This window comes from Pogona vitticeps, chromosome 2 (assembly GCF_051106095.1).
Source record: "Pogona vitticeps strain Pit_001003342236 chromosome 2, PviZW2.1, whole genome shotgun sequence".
Classification (NCBI taxonomy): Eukaryota; Metazoa; Chordata; class Lepidosauria; order Squamata; family Agamidae; genus Pogona; species Pogona vitticeps.
In genome coordinates, this window is record NC_135784.1 from 72,758,101 (window position 1) to 72,778,990 (window position 20,890).

Sequence of the window (20,890 nt, forward strand, 5' to 3'; positions counted from 1 at the left end):
TTTTCTGCCATAGTGGCTAAGTTGAAACACAGCCTCTTTTAAAAAGTACAATGCTCAAGTGTTATACAAATTGGTTATACAAAATTATTTTATAAATTTCTAATCCCTTGGGAGCAAACAGGCACCATTTTATTTTTCAAGGGTTTGGGAAGGATGTGAGCTTAGCAATGCCAACGTGAACAATCTTTTGCCATATTTGGATTTCTCCAACTATATTTATTTAAGCATATTTGAAGCACTAAACAGAATTAATTACAGCCTGGAAAAGTTGTTTTATTGCACAAGAGCTACTAGCATTCCACAGTCAGCAGGGCAAGTGACCATGCTAGCAGGAGTGGGAACGTTAGTGCAAAATATTTTGTTGTTGTTGTTAGCTCCAGAATTAATGCCTTAGTGAGCATGACCAGATTACTGGGTTTAGCTTTCTCAAGAATATGAGCTTTGTGAGAAAGCCAAACCTCAGATAACTCCAGGTATACTTGGGAGCTGGATGCTACAAGGGACAGAGAGGCTACTGAACTCCTGCTGGCTGTCCTGTTCTCTGCTGGTTGGAACATCTGGAAATGTTCTGATTGGAAATGTTCTCTATATCTGTACTGGCAGATATACAGAGAAACATTTTTTTGTACTGAATTACGGGTTCAGAACATAAAATTAATCCTGGGGAGGAGGACTGGAAAAGAAGAAGAAGCAAAAGCAGCTGGCACATAAACACTTCAAAGATACAGTACTATTATCTCTTTAGGGATGGGTAAATAGTATCCCGTTCACTCTGCAACTCACCTGAGTTCCCTGATTCTTCACAGTGACTATGTGAAAACGTTTGAGGAGCTTTTGTAAACTCAGAAAGATCAAAACCAAGAATGCACTCTTGGTGGAAAAGGTTGTAAAGAAGGGAAATGGTCATTCTAGGGAGGAAGCACAAAGAGACATAGAGCTCTTGACCTCACCAGGTCTACAGCGGTATTGAGCATGTCGTGTAGCTGGCCTTGGAAATGATAAGTATTTAAAGAACACCTTCTGATGGTTAGGTTTTACAGGGTCTGGGAAGGGGGTCTGCATTTGCAGTCTACAAATATGGTTCTGAATCACTTTGACATCATTTGCAAAGTTTGTTTTTTAACTGGGAGTTTGACTTTTGAAGCGCTCTTGTTGCAATCCTCATTTCTAATTCTGAATAAGGAATATTAGTCATTCAATGACCTCATTAGTTGAATATAAATATAGGACAGCCTTTCTCTCTAGATGTGGACTATGTTTTTTTAATGTGCCATCAAGTTGCATCCAATTTATAGCTAACATCATAGGATTTTCAAGCTATGTGAGACATTCAACGGATAGTGTACTACGTAGTGCCACCCAACAAGGATTTTCCATGGCTGTGCAGGGATTTAAACCCTAGTACACTGAGCCTTAGTCCATCTCTCCATCTACTACACTACACTTCTGGCTACTTTTTCTGTCACTACAAGTTTGATGAATATTTCCTTTTAGTTTATCATGGGAATTAAAATTAGGCAACTAATTGCTCTCAAAGTTACTGAAACATCTGAAAAGCCAATTAAATTCAAATGTTACAAGTCCAAAACTTAGAATTGTACTCATCACATCAAAGTCAACACAAATGCTTCTACTCATTTTGAAGAGATTTCATTTGAAAAATTTCAAATATATTCCCATGAAGACTAAACCACTTTAAAACAAAACTCTTTTAGCACTGAATTGGTGACGGACTCTGAACCATAATGTCTATTTCTTTTCCAGATAATACTAGCTAGTGAGCTTTCTACTTCAAGATCTGTTTTTTAAATGATCTGAACTACATTAAGAGCAAAGCTAGCTCCAATAGTTATTTACAATGTTAGAAAAATTGTTCTTCTCTTGCTCTCTACACTTATAGTAAATATTTAATAAATAGATCAAATAATCAAGAAATATCTTCACACTAGTACTATTATACAAAAATAAATGACCAAATTTGAACTAGACCTCTGTTTTAAAGCATGTTCTACTTATACGAAACATCAATCATGTTTTTGCTAACCATAAAACCAAGTCAATGTATTATGCTGATGAAACAAGTGTCAGGAAACCTAATTTAATTATAGTGTGACAATTCCTTTTGATGTGTTGTAATTTGTGGAAAGTAGAAACATCATGAGGCATTGGCATTATTTGCCTTTTATATTATGTCTAGTCAGGCTGGTTCCTACTCATCATCAATATCCTGGTTAAACAGGTGTGCAAAGCTTCTTATATCCCTTGCTTTTCATACATTCCTTCTTGGCTGAAAACATAAACACACTCACTAGGGCAGCAGTAAGTCCTGGCGAATGTAAAGAAATTTCACTGAATTGAACTTTTATAGTTACACGTATGAGGAAGTATATACACTTCCTAAAACAAACAAGGAAAGATGTTTCTGGAAAAAAAAAGATTTACTGGCAGAACAGTGTTTAGACAGCCGGATATACTTTAGCAATTATCAACAGCAGAAAATAAACTTTTTTGGTCGTACGACAGTATCTTCCAGAAAATTACTCTGTAGAAGAGGGTTATACATTTTTATTGCACATGTGGCTAATTTATAGTATAATCTACCCTGAACGTCAAGCTTTGTGGCAGTGGGATCGACAATTTCCAGAAGTCAGGGGTCTATACACACATTTGTTTGCTTAACCTCCACTCTCCAGTTTCTTTTCTTATGGTAGTTTGAAAAAAGTCTCAATTTGCCTCCTCAAGAAGTCAAATTTCATGTGGGATAAGGTGCTGAGAGACCGAGACATGGCAAAAAATATGTATTTTTATTTTTCAAGGTTTTGATATTCACATACAAAGCCCTCCACAGTTTGGACCCATGTTCCCTGTTTGAGCATGGCATCTGCTGACCCACAAGGTCATTCCAGTCGAGGCTCCTACAGGTGGCCACCCCAAGGGAGTCCCATAAATCCTCTACATGAGGTAGGGCCTTCTTTGTGGTGGCTCCAACCTAATGGAACCAGCTTCCAGAGGAGCTCTGCCTAGCCCTCTCCCTGTGGACTTTTAAGAAGCAATTGAAGACATTGCTTTTCAGGGAGGCCAACCCCAGCTGACCACCTTCTTCCCTCTCCTTTTCCCCCCTTCCCTCCCCTATTTTATTCCATCTGCTCTGAGATTAGTCAGTGCCATCTGGTTTCCTTCCTTCCTTCCTTCCTTCCTTCCTTCCTTCCTTCCTTCCTTCCTTCCTTCCTTCCTTCCTTCCTTCCTTCCTTCCTTCCTTCCTTCCTTCCTTCCTTCCTTCCTTCCTTCCTTCCTTCCTTCCTCCCTCCCTCCCTCCCTCCCTCCCTTCTTTCCTTCCTTCCTTCCTTCCTTCCTCCCTCCCTCCCTCCCTCCCTCCCTCCCTCCCTTCTTTCCTTCCTTCCTTCCTTCCTTCCTTCCTTCCTTCCTTCCTTCCTTCCTTCCTTCCTTCCTTCCTTCCTTCCTTCCTTCCTTCCTTCCTTCCTTCCTTCCTTCCGGGCTTTTGTTATCAGTTTTAATATTTTTGTTTTCATTTGTATTTTCTATTTTATGAGATTGTAACCCACCCAGAGCAGTGCTGCGACACTAATGGGAGTGGGAGACAAACTGAATGAGTGAATGAATGAATGAATGAATACTTTTTTTTAAAAAAATATGGCGCTACAAGCTGCCCATCTGTGCTCTACCTTAATGGCAGCTGCGGAAAAGCCCTAAAAAGAACTTCCTTCCAACAAGACTGTACCATTTGTTTTTTGTACATGTAAAGTCAGATCCCTCACTCCCAATTAAACAAGAATATTATGCTTTGTACAGTTCATTGTTTTTTGCTCAATACCTATCTTCTTACATAATAACCCTATGCCGTCAAGTCAATTCTGATTTAGGGCAACTCTTTTTCAGGATTTTCTAGATAAAGAGTACACATGTACAAAATGACTTATCATTCCCTCCTTCTGGGAATGCTCTGGGAGCTTCTGCCACATAAAGTTACATGAGTAGGATTTTGGCCATAGAAAAATAATTTTTCTCAAATAATATGACTTTGTGGCACCAACAAGGAAAAGATGTGCAGAAATCCTTCTAATACATGAACAGTGGATATTTTCAATTCAAAGCAACTCTGTAAACATTAGAGAAACAGTCAAAGAAGAACTATGGGACTAACTCCAAAATAGATATGTATAGGACCACAGTTTAATTATAGAGCAAATCATGGAAATCTAAGAATACTTCTGCTGCAATTCTATATACACAGATTTCTGGGAATAAGTTCTATTGAACTCAATCAAACATTTCTAGGTAGAATTGACTAGCACTACACTCTTGTCTCCGAGTAAACATGTGCTGGAAGTCAATTATACCCAATTTTAGGGGTCTAATAAGGGATCATAGAATTTTGTAGACACTGATGACATTTTATTGATATCATACAAGTTCAGCTGTTTTTCATTTCCTCTTTTGTATAATTATGATTAAGAATAATATTTTAAAAAACAGTTTCATAATTTCACTACATTAATAAAAACGGTCATAATGATGATAATGAATGGACAGGCCAGGCCATGCATATTCTGCCCCTCTAGATTAGCACTGTGCAACAGGGAATCTAAGGTAAAACCCTTTTTATAATGCAGATATTTAGCCATAATGCTCTTGGAACATGGAAGCCTTTGATTTTTCAAAACGTACCATATTTGTTTATTAGACAAGAAAATGAAGTGGTAAGAATACAAATCAGAAAAGCTACCCATCATTCCATCACATGGCCTAAACTCAGAGAATCTACATCTTAAATACATTTTTAATCATTCAGGATCTATACTTTAGATGCTGCATATGTTAAGCACTGGAGTAAGGCAGAAATGTCCATGAGAAGCACATATCTGCACAAAGTCAGAAGTAGCTCTCATTCAGCTACCGCTGTCCTCATTTCAAAAAGAACTATCATTTTATTGAAGACAGAAACAAGTACCACAATGCAAAATGATGTTTCAGAGTTGGTATTTTCCACTATTATCTATTCTTCTTATGTTTTCTACACTCTCCATTCTTGTATCCCAAAAAGAGATGCATCACAAAAAATGTTACAATATCACAGGATGAGGTCGAGGTAATTCTTCAAAGTTTTCAAAATAGCACTACCTGAAGCCAAAGTGGAATGTTTTGCAATGGTTCAGGACTTAAGCTACTATCACAGTTCCCACAAACCCACCCTATCAGTTGTTCATGTATGAGTCTCAGGCGTACTCTCAAACCTGAAACTAGAGATAGGTAGCTGGCCTGAGAGGTAAACATTGTTTTGGAGGCACAATTCCACCAATGCCAATAATCCCCCACCCACCCGAACCTTAATACAGGCTTGATTTGGCCCTGTATTAAAAACACAACACAGACCAGCCCCCCATCGTCAGAGATGGAAAGGAACGCGAAGGTTTGTTAATGTTTCTGCGGTTGCACTGGACTCACAACTTCTTGGAAGCACAGCAAGATGAAGAAAACCAAAATTAACAAACAAACAAACAAACAAAACAAAACCTGGAGAAAAGGAAAGGTCAGCAATCATCCATGCAGTCACATTGTGGTCAAACTAGATGACACATTTACCATGTTTTTGCAGAGATACTCGACAAGGGGTAAAATACAGTAAACCTGTTTGTCATGTGAAATGATTTTTTCACCCATTTATCATGCTTTTAGAGTCCTTTGTTTTGTAATTGGCCATTGGAAGGTAAACACTGACTTAATTGTCTGCTGATCTTTGAATACATTCTACTTTAGGAGAGCAAACAGATTAATCACGGCAAATAGGAATGCCTGGTTTGTTCCCAGAGCACAGTGCAATTGCAGGGTGATCTCCAGCGCTGCTCCACCTTGGAGAAGACAGCTGGTGCTCCCTTTCTAGTCTGGGATTCCAAGGCATTTAAATTCCTTCTTCCCAGCCTTAGGCTTGAGAGGGGCAGGATAGTCTCTGAGATACTGAATTGAGTTTCAGACATGCAGCATGAAAAGAGACAAGACAAGCTTTATATAAGGGGTTAAGGTTGTGGTACCCATAAAGTTCTGACTGGGAATTCAACCTGGACTCCTGCCTGTTAATTTTTTTCATGCTAGCTCTCTCTATTCTACTGAAAGTAGTGCATACTTTTTTTTCAAAATAAAAGTAAGAAAAGCACTTCTTTCAGGGGCATATTCAAGCCACTTATGTAATTTGAAGGGATAAGAGGTTGTGGGAAAGTGCATATATCTAATTTATCAAGCAGCAGATGGTATATTTGAAACTGAAAAGAGAAACATCTGTTAGAGGGAATATGAACATGTAAGGGCCATATATAAGCAAGGAAACCAAATGATATTAATAATCTGCAAAACAAATACATTTTAAAGAAAAGTCATCATTTCATGCAGCTTGCATAATCCAGTGTAAACCACAAGACCATTTGACTATAAACCAAATACATCAAATTACACATTCAGAATAAGTTATATTTTATTTCAGTCTTTGCAACTTTAGAAAGATTAGGAATGTTTTTCCAGTTTTCAGAGTCTGAAATGGTTCCAAAGGTTATTTAACTTCACTTCTGCAGGATGAAACAACAGCAGCATTCCATAGCAGCCATCAGGGAAGTGGACAGAAGGCCAAAATGAATCACGTGTTATAGCTCCTTACTACCACATAAAAGTGACAAGTATTTATATTTCTTATTTACACCTACCATTTCCTTGTGATTCGGATAAAAAGTTTGTTCAATTAGAGGGAACTTCTCTGGTCCCAAGGTTCTGTAGATGGACACCAACTGGGCAAACTGCAGAAGACAATAAACAGAACTTTAAGCATGCTGAAATGACATCCGTGCTGCTATTCAACTCTGCCATTATTATCTATTGAAACCTTACAATATTATCTATTGAAAGCAATCCTAAGATACAGGACAGCAATCCTAAGATATGGACAAATTTTTTTATCCACTTACAGAGAAATAATGTATAAAAAGTTAAATGCACAAGGATAGATTTTGGGGTACTAACAAATGTTTTCTTGTCTTCAGCATTGACAACAATGCCTCCAATTCAACACACATTTAAGTTATGAGTGGAAGCAGGTGCCCAACATTTTAGAGGGTGTGTGAGTCACCTAGGTAAAATTGATCCCTTCTAAGGAAATGGGTCATTTTCCTTTAGGGGTACAAATCTTTGCTTATTTCATTATTGCAGCTGTGTGTGACAGACAGTTTGACTAAATAGCTTTCTAATGGCACACCAGTTAGCCTTCTAAGGGCCTCTCAGTTGAATCACACATTAGAAATGAAGCAATAAATCAGTTAGGAGGAGAAGGTTGAGAAGGTTGGGAAGGTCAGCTAAAGCAGTGGTTCTTAACCTTTGTTACTCAGATGTTTTTGAACTGCAACTCCCAGAAACCCCAGCCAGCACAGTTGGTGGTGAAGGCTTCTGGGAGTTGCAGTCCAAAACTCCTGAGTAACCCAAGGTTAAGAACCAGTGAGCTAAAGTGTAACGTGGGGTTCAGCTCTGGATGAATTCAGATGGGATTAGACAGGCTGGGTTAGTCTCGACATCTTCTTAGGCTGACCAAAAAGAACTAGAAGGGGTAAGAAGTACTTTTGAACTGAATTGAAAAGCAAAATGTCCATTCTCTAAGGGACTGGCTTTGAAGGAGCAGACTAATGGTAAAAAGATTGAGTTGGGATTAATACAGTTGTACCCCTATGTCTTTTTAAAATCTTAAAAGATGATGCTGTTAAGGTGCTACATTCAATATGCCAGCAAGTTTGGAAAACTCAACAGTGGCCAGAGGACTGGAAAAGATCAGTCTACATCCCAATCCCAAAGAAGGGCAGTGCCAAAGAATGCTCCAACTACCGTACAATTGCACTAATTTCACACGCTAGCAAAGTTATGCTCAAAATCCTACAAGATAGGTTTCAGCAGTATGTGGACTGAGAACTCCCAGAAGTACAAGCTGGATTCCGAAGGGGCAGAAGAACTAGAGACCAAATTGCTAACATGCGCTGTATTATGGAGAAAGCCAGAGAGTTCCAGAAAAAATACTTCTATTTCATTGACTATGCAAAAGCCTTTGACTGTGTGGATCACAGCAAACTATGACAAGTCCATAAAGAAATGGGAGTGCCTGACCACCTTATCTATCTCCTAAGAAACCTACATGTAGGACAGGAAGCAACAGTCAGAACTGGATATGGAACAACTGATTGGTTCAAAATTGGGAAAGGAGTACGACAAGGCTGTATATTGTCCCCTGGTTTATTTAACTTATATGCAGAATACATCATGCGGAAGGCTGGACTGGAGGAATCCCAAACCGGAATTAAGATTTCCGGAAGAAATATCAACAACCTCCGATATGCAGATGATACCACTCTGATGGCAGAAAGTGAGGAGGAACTAAAGAACCTTGTAATGAGGGTGAAAGAGGAGAGTGCAAAAAATGGTCTTAGACTCAACATCAAAAAAACTAAGATCATGGCCACTGGTCCCATCACCTCCTGGGAAATAGAAGGGGAAGATATGGAGGCAGTGACAGATTTTACTTTCTTGGGCTCCATGATCACTGCAGATGGAGACATCAGCCATGAAATTAAAAGACGCCTGCTTCTTGGGAGGAAATCGATGACAAATCTAGACAGCATCTTAAAAAGCAGAGACATCACCGTGCCAACAAAAGTCCAAATAGTCAAAGCTATGGTTTTTCCTGTAGTGATGTATGAAAGTGAGAGCTGGACCAGAAAGAAAGTTGACCGCCGAAGAATTGATGCCTTTGAATTGTGGTGCTGGAGGAGGCTCTTGAGAATCCCCTGGACTGCAAGGAGAACAAACCTATCAATTCTAAAGGAAATCAACCCTGAGTGCTTACTGGAAGGACAGATCCTGAAGCTGAGGCTTCAGTACTTTGGCCATCTCATGAGAAGAGAAGACTCCTTGGAAAAGATCTTGATGTTGGGAAAGTGTGAAGGAAAGAGGAGAAGGGACGAAAGAGGATGAGATGGTTGGACAGTGTCATTGAAGCAACCAACATTAATCTGGCACAATTCTGGGAGGCAGTGGAAGATAGGAGGGCTTGGCGTGCTCTGGTCTATGAGGTCACGAAGAATCGGACACGATTAAATGACTAAACAACAACAACCCCTATGTCTGATAAGTAGTATTTGTTTGAAAATAGAGAAATCAAGTCAAGTCCCAGAACACTTGTAGAATTTATTGCCTTGCTTTCAGTGCATCTTTGCTACACAAATATTTTACTTATTTGAAAAGTCACCAGCTATTCAACATGCTGTGGAAGAGACTCCCACACATATGGTAAAGGTAAGAGGAAGTGTTTTGGACCATATTTCCACACGGCTGACTTGTCATACGACTATGGCATCCTTCTCAGTTAGTTACCACAAGCTATTTCTGTGACAGCTCTGTTTACCCAAACTAAAACAAGCAGTCTACTGTTATATTGCACAATTAAGAGTTGAGGAAAAGGGGATTATGCTATCATCTGTTCACCCACTTAGGCCCAAATCAGATGTAATAAGACACATTCATACAATTAACAGTTGCAGGAATGGCTTAAAAGAACACCTTGCAGGTATCGGATGGGTTAATTCTAGGTAGGATATTTCAACTTTATACTTGTACTATATGTACTGAGAAAAAGCTCCCATTAATGCCAATATCTTCAGCTCAAGAGGGGTGTATCCCATTCTCTGAATCTTTATAGTAAGCCTTGATATGTACCTGGAAGATGTCAGGACATCTACAGGACTCTGAAAGCAGCAATCGTATGCACACTTACTTACTCAAGACAATCGGATTCTTTCTTGGGAAAAATACTTGTGACTACAGTTGCAACCAGTTCTGCATTCATTCATGCTCCCTGTACTGCAAACTGGTTGCATGGTTCACAAATCCATGTTTCTTTTAGCCCAGGGTGTTCACACAGTGGATGATATTAGCAACATTTCTCCCCTAGCTCTCCTTACCCTTCCCTGTCATTCCCCTCTGCCAATATCACCAATTTTTTTCCTCTGGCCTTTACATTCACTTTAATACCTTGTTTTTAACACTGCATGCTCTGATGCCTAAGAGAATATAGATCATAGTTTGTCGAGACATCAGTTTATTTATTTTTGGGGAAAATATATCCCATGACTGTTGCAGCCAGCTATTGAGTTGAGTTAATCTCCCCCCCCCAAAAAAATTAGCCAATCACGTTCTGCAGGCATACTGCTAGATCCTCTTTTCTCTGTCCTTGCTTTCTTATGGTGCTTACTTTCCAGCAATCATAGCATTCACAATGGCCAAACCAATGTGAAGAGAATCAAATTAAACTATGGTATATTTTAAAAAGCTCACATACCTCTCCCAAAAGAAATCAGGCTTCTTTGTGTGTTGTGCAGCTGAGATGTTAAAAAAATTGATTTTATTTACACAAACCCAATTCAACAGCAGTTCTTATTGTCAGGGTAACCGCACCCTAAGTTAACCAACAAAATCCTGAATGGGTTTAGCAGCATGTGCAGGCCTTGAGGTGGACCAATTATTTCACTCAAAACCACAGTTTTTCGAGACATGGATTTACTGATTTTTTTTGTAAAAAAATCATGTTTCCATTGAATGCAGCTCTTGATGTAGTGTCCTTTAAAACAACAACGAGAAAGATATAGGGCTAATATTGTTTAGCAGTACATCAGCATAGTGCAAAACCTTTTTTTTACTCGTGAAGGAAGCAATCATCACTTCAAATTATTTTTCTGAGAATGGTTTTCTGAGTTTTTTTTGTTATATATGTATTTCATACTTCCATTCCAAATACTTTGTGGTTCAAAGTTCTCTTTAAAAACAGGACTATAATCATTATAAATAAAAAAAATGCAACGGAAAGTTATTTTAGTGGTAGTGCAAACCATTGGAAGGGAAGAGGCAAATGTGTTCACTTCCACAATACGCCTCATTATATATGCTTTGATCTGTGTTCTCAAGAGATGCCTAGCAATTTTCTTGAAGGACTGAAAACAACCATTCACACAATACAATTCTGAGCCAAAAAATAAGTGAGGAAACACAGCTGCAGTAATAGGAGCATTGGGAACTGAACAAAATCCACACAAAAATAACAAATTTCCTTGGGAGTAGCAATGACATCTGATTGTTCAAGAAAATGTCAAAATGATCATTAAGGAACACATGACAAAGATCAAGACAAATTGTAATTTCTGGGCCAACTGGAGCTGATAGGAGGCTGATGACATCTATCTTCCCCCTCCCGCACCTCCGTTCTCTTTTCCTGCTACAGGATGAGAGAAGCAACAGTAGCAGAACTGCAATTCCAGCTGAAATTTAAATGGGAAGCAGTTATCTGGCAAGAGAATGCTAGCCAATTTCACTTTTGCTAGGCAGAAATTACAGATTGTGAAAGTACAGATTGATATCGTAAATCTTTTTTTAGAGGAATAAAGTTGCTTATGGATGATAGATCGTTACCACCATCAATTCCTAGGATGTGATGGGAATGGCACACTAGGTAGGAACGTCATATTTTCTTTTCTGTCCTCCTGTAAGTTGACTAAGGAAAAGCATGTCTATCCACTTTCTTCATAGCATGCATCATTTTATAAATTACTATCATTTTTCTAATTTGACATTTTTTTCTAAACTAAAAAAAAGTCTCTAATATAAACCTTTTTCATAGTAAGCTGCTCCAGTCCTCTGATCTCCCCTAGTGACTGAGCCCCCTATTGGAGTGGAGTGAGGGATCAGAAGATCTTGGGACAGACTTCAGAAATGACAGTGTCACCCAGCACCCTGCTCCTTTGCTGCAATCCTCACAAGTATCTGAGGTGGGCCATGGATTTTTTCTAGCAACACTAAATATAATGACAATATCTGCACATGGCTGGATCTTGAATTAAGACCCATTCATTTTACAAAAGACCTGCACCAGATGGATATGAACATTGTTATAATGTTTTGTGTTGTTTACATTTTTGGACAATCTACATAGGGTGAAGAGCACCTGTACCCTGATCATTCTGGTCATCCCTTGTGGATTATGGGCTGTCTGCAGCACTCTTTCTTAGTCATATCTTTCAGTGATGTGGTGGTTCAATTTTGACCCTCGGGTTCTTGAGATATGTTTAATATAGAACCTACTGCCATTCTTATCACAACTACATTTTGTCTCCCTTTTGTGCTGAATAAAGCTTGGCTCTTCTGAAAGACGATTTAATTACTTATAATACTATTTATTATGTGTTAATCACTGGAATGATTGTGTATGCTGTGTCCAACTGTTATCTCCATGTCTGCCACATGGAATAGTCAGTCAGTCCATCCATCTATCCATTTTTTATATCACCCATCTAAACCAATGGTTACTCTGCACACTTAATCTGACTAGTGTAATAAGACCATAACAAAAACATTACATAATCAGTGCTGAGATAAAATAAATAGCAAATTAAGTAAAATAATAAAACAATTGAGATACTAAGAACATGTAAACCATCTGGAACAGATCATAAAGTGGTTGTTGTGCACTGGAACAGATTGTAAAGCAGTCATTGTGCAAGCACCTAGAAAACAATGCAGTAATAACTAGAAGCCAACACGGATTTGTCAAGAACAAATCCTGCCAAACTAATTTGATCTCATTTTTTGATCAGGTCACCTCCCTGATAGACAGAGGGAATGCTGTAGATGTAGTATATCTTGACTTCAGCAAAACTTTTGACAAAGTGCCCCATGATATCCTGATTAGCAAGATAGCTTGATGTGGTCTGGATAGATCAAGTGTCAGGTGGATATACAATTGGCTACAGAATCATACTCAGAGGGTGATGATTAATGGGTCCTTCTCTAACTGGGAGGAGGTAACAAGTGGGGTACCCCAAGGCTCAATCTTGGGCCTGGTGCTCTTTAATATTTTTATTAATGACCTGGATGAGGGAGTACAGGAATGCTTGTCAAATTTGCAGATGATACCGAATTGGGCAGAATAACTAATACCCTAGAAAACAGCAACAAAACTGAAAATGACCTTGATAGGAAGGAGCACTGGGCCAAAAGCAACAGAATAAAATTCAACAGGGATAAGTGCAAAGTACTGCAACTTGGAAAAAGAAACCAAATGCACAGTTATAAGATGGGGATATCAGGTTCAGCAAAACTACAAGTGAGAAGGATCTTGGAATTGTCATAAATTACAAGCTAAATATGAGCCAAGAGTGTGATGTCACTACAAAAAAGGCAAATGCTATTTTAGGCTGCATTGAGAGAAGTATAGTTTCCAATCCCTCAAGGTGCTAGTCCCCCTCTATTCAGTACCGTTAGGCTTCACCTTGAGTATTGTGTCCAGTTCTGGACACCACACTTCAAGAAGGATGTTAACAAATCGGAACAAATTCAGAGGAGGGCAACAAGCATGATCAGGGGCTGGAAACCAAGCCTTATGAGGAAAGGATGAAAGAACTGGGCATTTTTAGCCTTTAGAAAAGAAGACTGAGGGGTGATATGATAGCACTTTTCAAATATTTGAAAGGCTGTCATACAGAGGAGGAGCAAGATCTGTTCTCGATCATCCCAGAGTGCAGGACACACAACAATGGGCTCAAGTCAAAGGAAGCCAAATTTCTGTAGAATATCAGGAAAAAATTCCTAACTGTTAGAGCAGTATGACAGTGGAATCAGTTACCTTGAGAGTTGGTGACTGATTGGAAACTCTTCTCCCTGTATTATTCAAATGGATACTGGAGTTCCCGAGATTGGATTCTAGCAACTTTCCAGAGAAGTGATCTCATGTTCTTCATATGAATACGAACACACACACACACACACACACACACACACACACACACACACACACACACACACACACACACACACACACACACACACACACACACACACACACAAACACCATACTGACAATCCATGTATACCAACAGATTATATTAGATTAGGCATCCTCCAGTCTTGAGAGATTATGGTAACGTGCTCTGAATAGAGGACTTGGAACAGTGCCTTGTGTGGCTGAGAAGGCCAATTCGAGAGTGACAATCTCTTCCACATTGAAGACAAATACAATCTGTCCCCTGTCTAGCTCCACGGTTTTGCTGATTTCGGGACTGCCTCTTTGCCTCAGCCTGCTGGACAATGGTCTCTTCAAAATGCAAGAGGCCATGATGCACCACCTGCCTCCAGGCTGAATGCTCAGATGTCGAGGTTTCCCATCTGTTGAGGTCCATTTCTAAGGCCTTCAGATCCTGCTTGCAGATATCCTTGTATCACAACTGTGGCCTCCCTCCCTATACCAACAATTATACTAATTAAAAGAGGGATATGATGGCAATGTGGGTTAAATCGCAAAAAGCCTCTGGGCTGCAAGTTCGAAAGATCAGCAGTTCAAATCCATGTGATGGAGTGAGCTCTTGTCACTTTTCCCAGCTCCTGCCAACCTAGCAGTTCGAAAGCAGGTAAAATGCAAGTAGATAAATAGGTACCACCTCGGTGGGAAGGTAATAGCGTTCTGTGTCTAGTCGCGCTAGCCATGTGACCACGGAAACTGTCTTTGGACAAACGCTGGCTCTATGGCTTGGAAACCGGGATGAGCACCGCTCCCTAGAGTTGGATATGACTGGACACATTGTCAAGGGGAACCTTTATGTTTACCTATACTGATTAAAAGCAGAACATTGGTTATGTAGTGAAAGCCTAAATGGCAAGAACATTTACTATACTGTACTTTCATAGGCTAGGGTGGAACAAAGCTTAGACCATAGTGGAGGGACACAGGTTAAGGTTGTACTTCATCCACGAAGTTTATGTGGTGGCCAAACCTAATTGTGATCTCTGAGCTCAAACAAGCTCACAGGGTTACTGTGAGGATAAAAAAGGGGGGAGGCGAAAACATTAAAATAAATAAAAGTACACTCTTTAGCAAAGTTGTTTGTGAAAATATAGCAAAAATCTATGCAACTTTCACATTATACCGAATGAGCTTCAACATAGTCCCATTTCTGTGAAAATTTATTTAAAAATGCACAACCTGTACATTTCTTGAAATGTGACTGTCCAATGGAATGGAATTTTGGTAGCATAATTATAACACAATCCTATGTACTTGATACTCAGGTGCTTTTGCTTTCAATCTCTCTGACATGTTCACATTCTTAATTTTTATGCTGTTAATGTGAAAAGTTATTTCCTTATGCAAAAGCCTAAGTGAAAGATCAAAGCATCCTAGTTTTAAATGATAATATATGCAAGATCAGTTTTTAAATTCCTGCAACCTATTTAACAACAGGAGGAATGTCGGACTGAACAGCCTAAGGCAGAATGATGCTCAATACAAGTACAGCTGGTTCTGTCATTAATGCCAGCAGAAGCCTTGCTATTAAAGGTCCTTCTCTAAGGCAAATGCATCATTAAAATGCCTGTCCATTCACATTAATTTTCTGCTTCCACAAGTAATGTTTTGGGCACTAAAGCAAACGTTGACAGATTGCAAGAATGAACAGCGGGAAGATGGGATCACATTTAACTAAGATCAAGACCGTACACAGCAGCTAGTGTTTGCATTATGGCATCCACATTTGGGACCTGCAAACCATGTTGAAGGTATGGGGCACTCTTTTCAGGGTTCTACGTAGCCAGCCATATCTTTTCCAGGACATTCTATTCCATTCCCTCTCCTCGTGGTGCAGGGGTTAAATCGCTGTACTGCAGCCAAAACTGTGCTCACGACCTGGGGTTCAGTCCCAGGTAGCCGGCTCAAGGTTGACTCAGCCTTCTATCCTTCCAAGGTTAGTAAAATGAGTACCCGGCTTGCTGGGGGGGGGCAATGTGTAGCCTGCATAATTAACTTGTACACCACCCAGAGAGTGCTTGAAGCACTATGCTCCTCACTTTTTTCTCAGCTGCTGCTAAGTGTAAAGGATTGGGATGACAAAGAAAACAGGATAAAGATATTTAACACAACTTTTTAGCTATTCTAATCCTAATTTCTCAAATTACATATCTATTCATCTATCTAGCTGGGGAAAACAGCTGATGAAAACAAGGTTGTATGGAGGCATTTCCTCCCACCTCTGCCATAATGGGTTCTATGGAGGCATTTCCTCCCACCTCTGTCAATCAATCTATTCAGGCTGTTGTGCAAACATCAACTTATCTATATACACATCACAAAAAAACTAAACAGGTGGGAATTGAAATAATCATATATGGTTATTAGACAGGATGGAATCTCCATATTTCCTCTGAAGACATCTAACAGAACACTCAACTTCATTCTTAAGGTATTAGCCATTACAAAATATTAAAAATGTTTATTTATACTACACAGATATATGTGCTAATAGAAAATATAGCCTGCAGACCTGCATGTATGGACAGTCTGGCATTTGGCTCACTAAAATCCCTGCCTCACATTTTCATACCTGAATATGTAGGCTTTAAAAACAAAAACAAAGTTGCATTACTTACCACCCAGGGCTTGTCACAGAAGTTGTAGATTGACTCCAAGGAGTTAATACTTGGAATTCCAGCGTAATGCATCCCAATAATTAAGTTACGGAAGTCTTCATTTTCTGCCATGCTGAATGAGTGTTGTCGAACAAGAACGAAGTCAGGCCTGAATGATCTAAGGATAATTAGATATATAAATAAATATATATTGAAATACCACACCAAAGGAAAGAAATATGAGATGCTAGATTAGAGGAGATAAATTAAAACATTTACAGGAAAAGCACTGACTTGTAAACCAGAAAATATAGTTTTGGCAGGAGTTTAAACCCAAGAATTCTTGTGTTACTAAAACCACGGTCCTATTTGATTCTGGATTAATGGTAATGAAATCAACATGACTTTCTGAAGAGAAAACATGTTTTAGAGTAGACTGGATATCAGTAATGAGGTTGTCAGATAACACATAGAAAGAGGACTCTTGGAAGCTTTAGTCCATATATAGTTCTACATCCTTTCCTTACTCTAAAGGGCTCTCAATCACAGGAACTCTGTAAGCATGATCCGCTGAATATTGTTATGGGTAGGCTCCTCCATAGACCTTTATGCTGAACATGTAAAGGTGTGATTATAGGGAAGTTGAGTCATAGCAACTGGACTTCTTTCTTGTTAGCTTGAAACGTTTTGCTATTCATCCAAACATCCAGACTGAATAAGCTGCTTGAATGAGCAGAGAAACAATTCAATCAAACAAGAAAGAAGTCCAGTTCCCATGACTCAACTTCCAGATGTGAAGGTCTGTTTGACTTCAAAGTGGGCAGGGTTTAGGCGCATGTTGTGCCAAGAGTAGAGCTGTTCATGCATTCAGGCACAATTAGAAAACAAGGCTATAGTGTTAAGTAATATCAAGAACATGACAAATTTGTGTAAATACTATACACCTGGATTCAATCTCAGAAACTGTGTAACTTCCATACCTCAATATCTCTGTTTAGCTGTCAATTCATTCCATGCTACTGTAGGCAAAAACATTTAATGCATTAAGTCAGGTCAGTAGACCAGATTGTTCCCATCCATTGGTCTCAAACTTAATTGGAATTAAGTTTAGATTGGGTATAAGCTTATCCTAGCAAGCACTGAGGCAAATTCAATTTCTAACAGGACGTCAGACCTGTCCTCGGCCATGAAGTCTTCCACCAAGTTCTTGTTTCAGGTGAGCACAATTTACATGTGGGACCGGTGGGCAGAACTCCCAGAATGGAGAATTCTGGGATCTGGAGTTAGAAGAAAGGGGGGAGGGGAATGACAAGAGGTGACAAGGAATTTTATTATTTCTAATTAGGTTTTCCATAACTTCTCAAAGGAGGAGAGTCTTTGTCTCTTCAGAAGCAAAGCACGCACACACAACACACACACAAGCATTGTTGTTCAAAAAAAGATACTGTCTTGCAGTGCTTCTAATGCCATCAAGCAACAATTGTCGTTTTTGTCTAAATTGCACTAGTTACACTGAAGCATTATTTTGTACAATGTTGCCTACCTTGTGCAAAAACAAACACTCACAAAAAACCCAGAAAAAAACAACCCACCTTCATTCTCTTCTGTCATAAGCACTACAAAATGCCTCACTTTCTTATGGGCAAGGTGAATAATCTTGAATTCTTAATTTTTGCCTGCAAGGATAAGGCAAGTGAGGATTTAAAACCCCTCTATGACACTGACCCTATAAAAGGATAATGTGATCAAACTACTTGACCACACTGGGGATACAATTCCCTTGACTGTGGGTTAGAGTCCTAACTATTTAGAAACATATACCGTGAAGTACAAGTACACAGGAATCAAGCTTAAGACTGCAGTCCTAACAAATGTACTTGGCAATAACTTAACCCCTATTTCTACCCACCACCTGATTAATGAATTCATGCTATGAATTCAGGTGGTGTATGAACATATATACCTTATGACAGAACTTCACAGGATTTAAACCATAGCCTTAAAAGAAATAACAACTAAATTTAACAAAATTGATCTTGCCTTTAAATATTATTTTTAATTACAAACATCTTTGCCTTTCTGAAAACACATTAGAAACTTTCATTGTGCTAAAGTCTACCCATTTTTGACCTATATAAATTTTTGAGCCTCTTTCCCCAGTGTCACCTGCCCAATCCACTACATCAGGGGTCCCCAAACCCCTGGTCTGCGACCTGGCAGCAGCCCGCAGCCTAGGCATGACTGGGCCATGGACACAGATCTCCTGCCCCCCCCCAGGGCCCCCCCACGAGTGCACCACACGCATGCGCACAAGCACATTCTGCCCCCTGCGAGTACGCCATGCGCATGTTTGCAAGCATGCCATGCCACATCCCTGCGAGCATGCCACACACCCCAATCAGTCCGCGGTTGGGAAAAGGTGGGGGGGCCACTGCACTAGATCATCACAGGCAAGCTGCTCCAAGTGGCCACCCCAAGGGAGGCCCGTACGTCATCTATTACTAGAGGTAGGGCCTTCTTTGAGGTGGAGCTTTGCCTGGTCCCCTTCCTGTTGACATTTAGGAGGCAACTGAAGACATGGCTTTTCAGGGAGGTTTTCCACACTGACCCTAGTTGATCACTCTTTTTCATCCATAATTTCTCTGCATTATCGCATCAAGCACTGTCTGTTTTATTGATTAATTGTTTATGGTTTTAACAGTTCTACTTTTATTTCTGTTTTGTGTTGCTTTTTTACTGTAAACTACCCAGAGTAGTGCCCTGGCACTAATACAAATGGTATACAAATCCAACCCAATCCAATTCAATCATCAATAAGTATATTCCTGAGTGGTTTTTTAAATATCTATCTATAGTTCCCCTCCAATAAGATATCATTTATACCTACCTTAGAGATAGTATTTTGCTGGTAAACTAGCAGAATTATTTTTGTATGTTTCCCAGTTAGTGTGGATTTAATTCAGTTGTGCTGCAGGAACAGCAATGATGGGAGCGAAGGGACTCATTTGGAGTATGACAACAACCTACCTTCCCCATTTCTTACTGCAATACTCATGTGAATCAGGTCATTCTGAGTGCACATATACCCAGGCCTTCCATCTTCTGTTATGGTTTTTAAATCATGCCTGTTACGGTGTTTGTGAACACAGAGCAAAGAAAACAGACACAGCAAAACTGTGTCATGCCTAGATATGGGCATTTTGTATTCGCATATTTGGCTGAGCAGGGAGACTCCCTGTCCCGCCTCTGCACCAAAATGGTCAGCTTCACAGGGAGGCAGAGAAAGGCCAGCTGGGCTCATGCTGGGATTGCTCTGCCATTGCTGAAGGAGGACCCTAGAGCTGCACAGAGTCTGGTGAGTGAGCCGGCTGATTCTGGGGGTGAGATATAAATATAAAATGCCCATGTCTAACCATGCCCTATGTCATGAGCATCCCTCCATGATTAAGCTCCTGTGGAAAGGATGGAGGTACCCTATGTAAATATTAATCACTGCTACAACCCAGCTACATCTGCTGCTTTGGGGAGGTTCCCCCCCCCCCGCTATTTAATTCAAGGGAACATTAGTAGCAACTACTCTGTTTCCCCGAAAATAAGACCAAACCTGAAAGTAAGCCATTGTATGGTTTTTCAGGATGCTTGTAATATAAGGCCAACCCCCAAAATAATCCCCAGTCAAGTGAAACCCTGCCCTCCACCACTGTGCAGCAACCAGAAGAAGATGACATGATTGTCTTTGAATATATGTAGATGGTTGTATATGGAAAGGAAAAAAAAATCCCCTGAAAATAAGCCCTAATGCATTTTTTGGAGCAAAAATTAATATAAGACCCTGTCTTATTTTTGGGGAAACACGTTAGTAAGTCTACCGTAGTACAATGGGGAACTTCATTTATAATGAATCGTCTGTCCTGCACAAGCAGGAAGTTTTGACTAATACTAAAGGCAAGCCTCCACAAATATTGAACTACTTTTAAAGAAACAAATAACTTCACTCAAATAACATAAATGAAGAGCCAAAGAAATAAGCATTTTCAGACATATTTCTTATAATTTGAAAAATAAATCTGCCCACACAAAGTTGATTTTATTACCATATCCAGTTACTAAAAGGTTTGTTCTTTATCTTTACAAATTCCACAGCTGTTGATACACTGCTCACTAGAGACGGAGACAAAGTGCCAGAATGAGGCTTTGTCTTTGTTTGTGGATTGTCAACCTTGATGACCCATGAACCACGAATTGCCCCTCAGTGGCCCCACGAACCAGGAATCAATTTGTCAGGTCTTTTTTTTTTGTTAGATAACCCATATGGATATCTAATAAATTTTTTAGCAAAGCAATCCCCTCTATCTTTGTAAACCGGTGTGTGTGTGAGATATATATATATATATATATATATAATGTTCAA

At 39.5% G+C, this 20,890-nt stretch overlaps 1 protein-coding gene across 1 annotated transcript in view; it reads right to left on the reverse strand.

The window, feature by feature from the left end:
* Positions 1–20,890, reverse strand: part of SYN2 (synapsin II) — a 201,446-nt gene that overhangs the window by 79,952 nt on the left and 100,604 nt on the right. Inside the window, exons 4-5 of the mRNA XM_020802549.3 lie at positions 16,501–16,657; positions 6,711–6,800 (exon numbers count right to left, since the gene is read on the reverse strand). Coding sequence (XP_020658208.3) covers positions 6,711–6,800; positions 16,501–16,657 — 247 coding nt within the window. The remainder of the gene's footprint in view (positions 1–6,710; positions 6,801–16,500; positions 16,658–20,890) is intronic.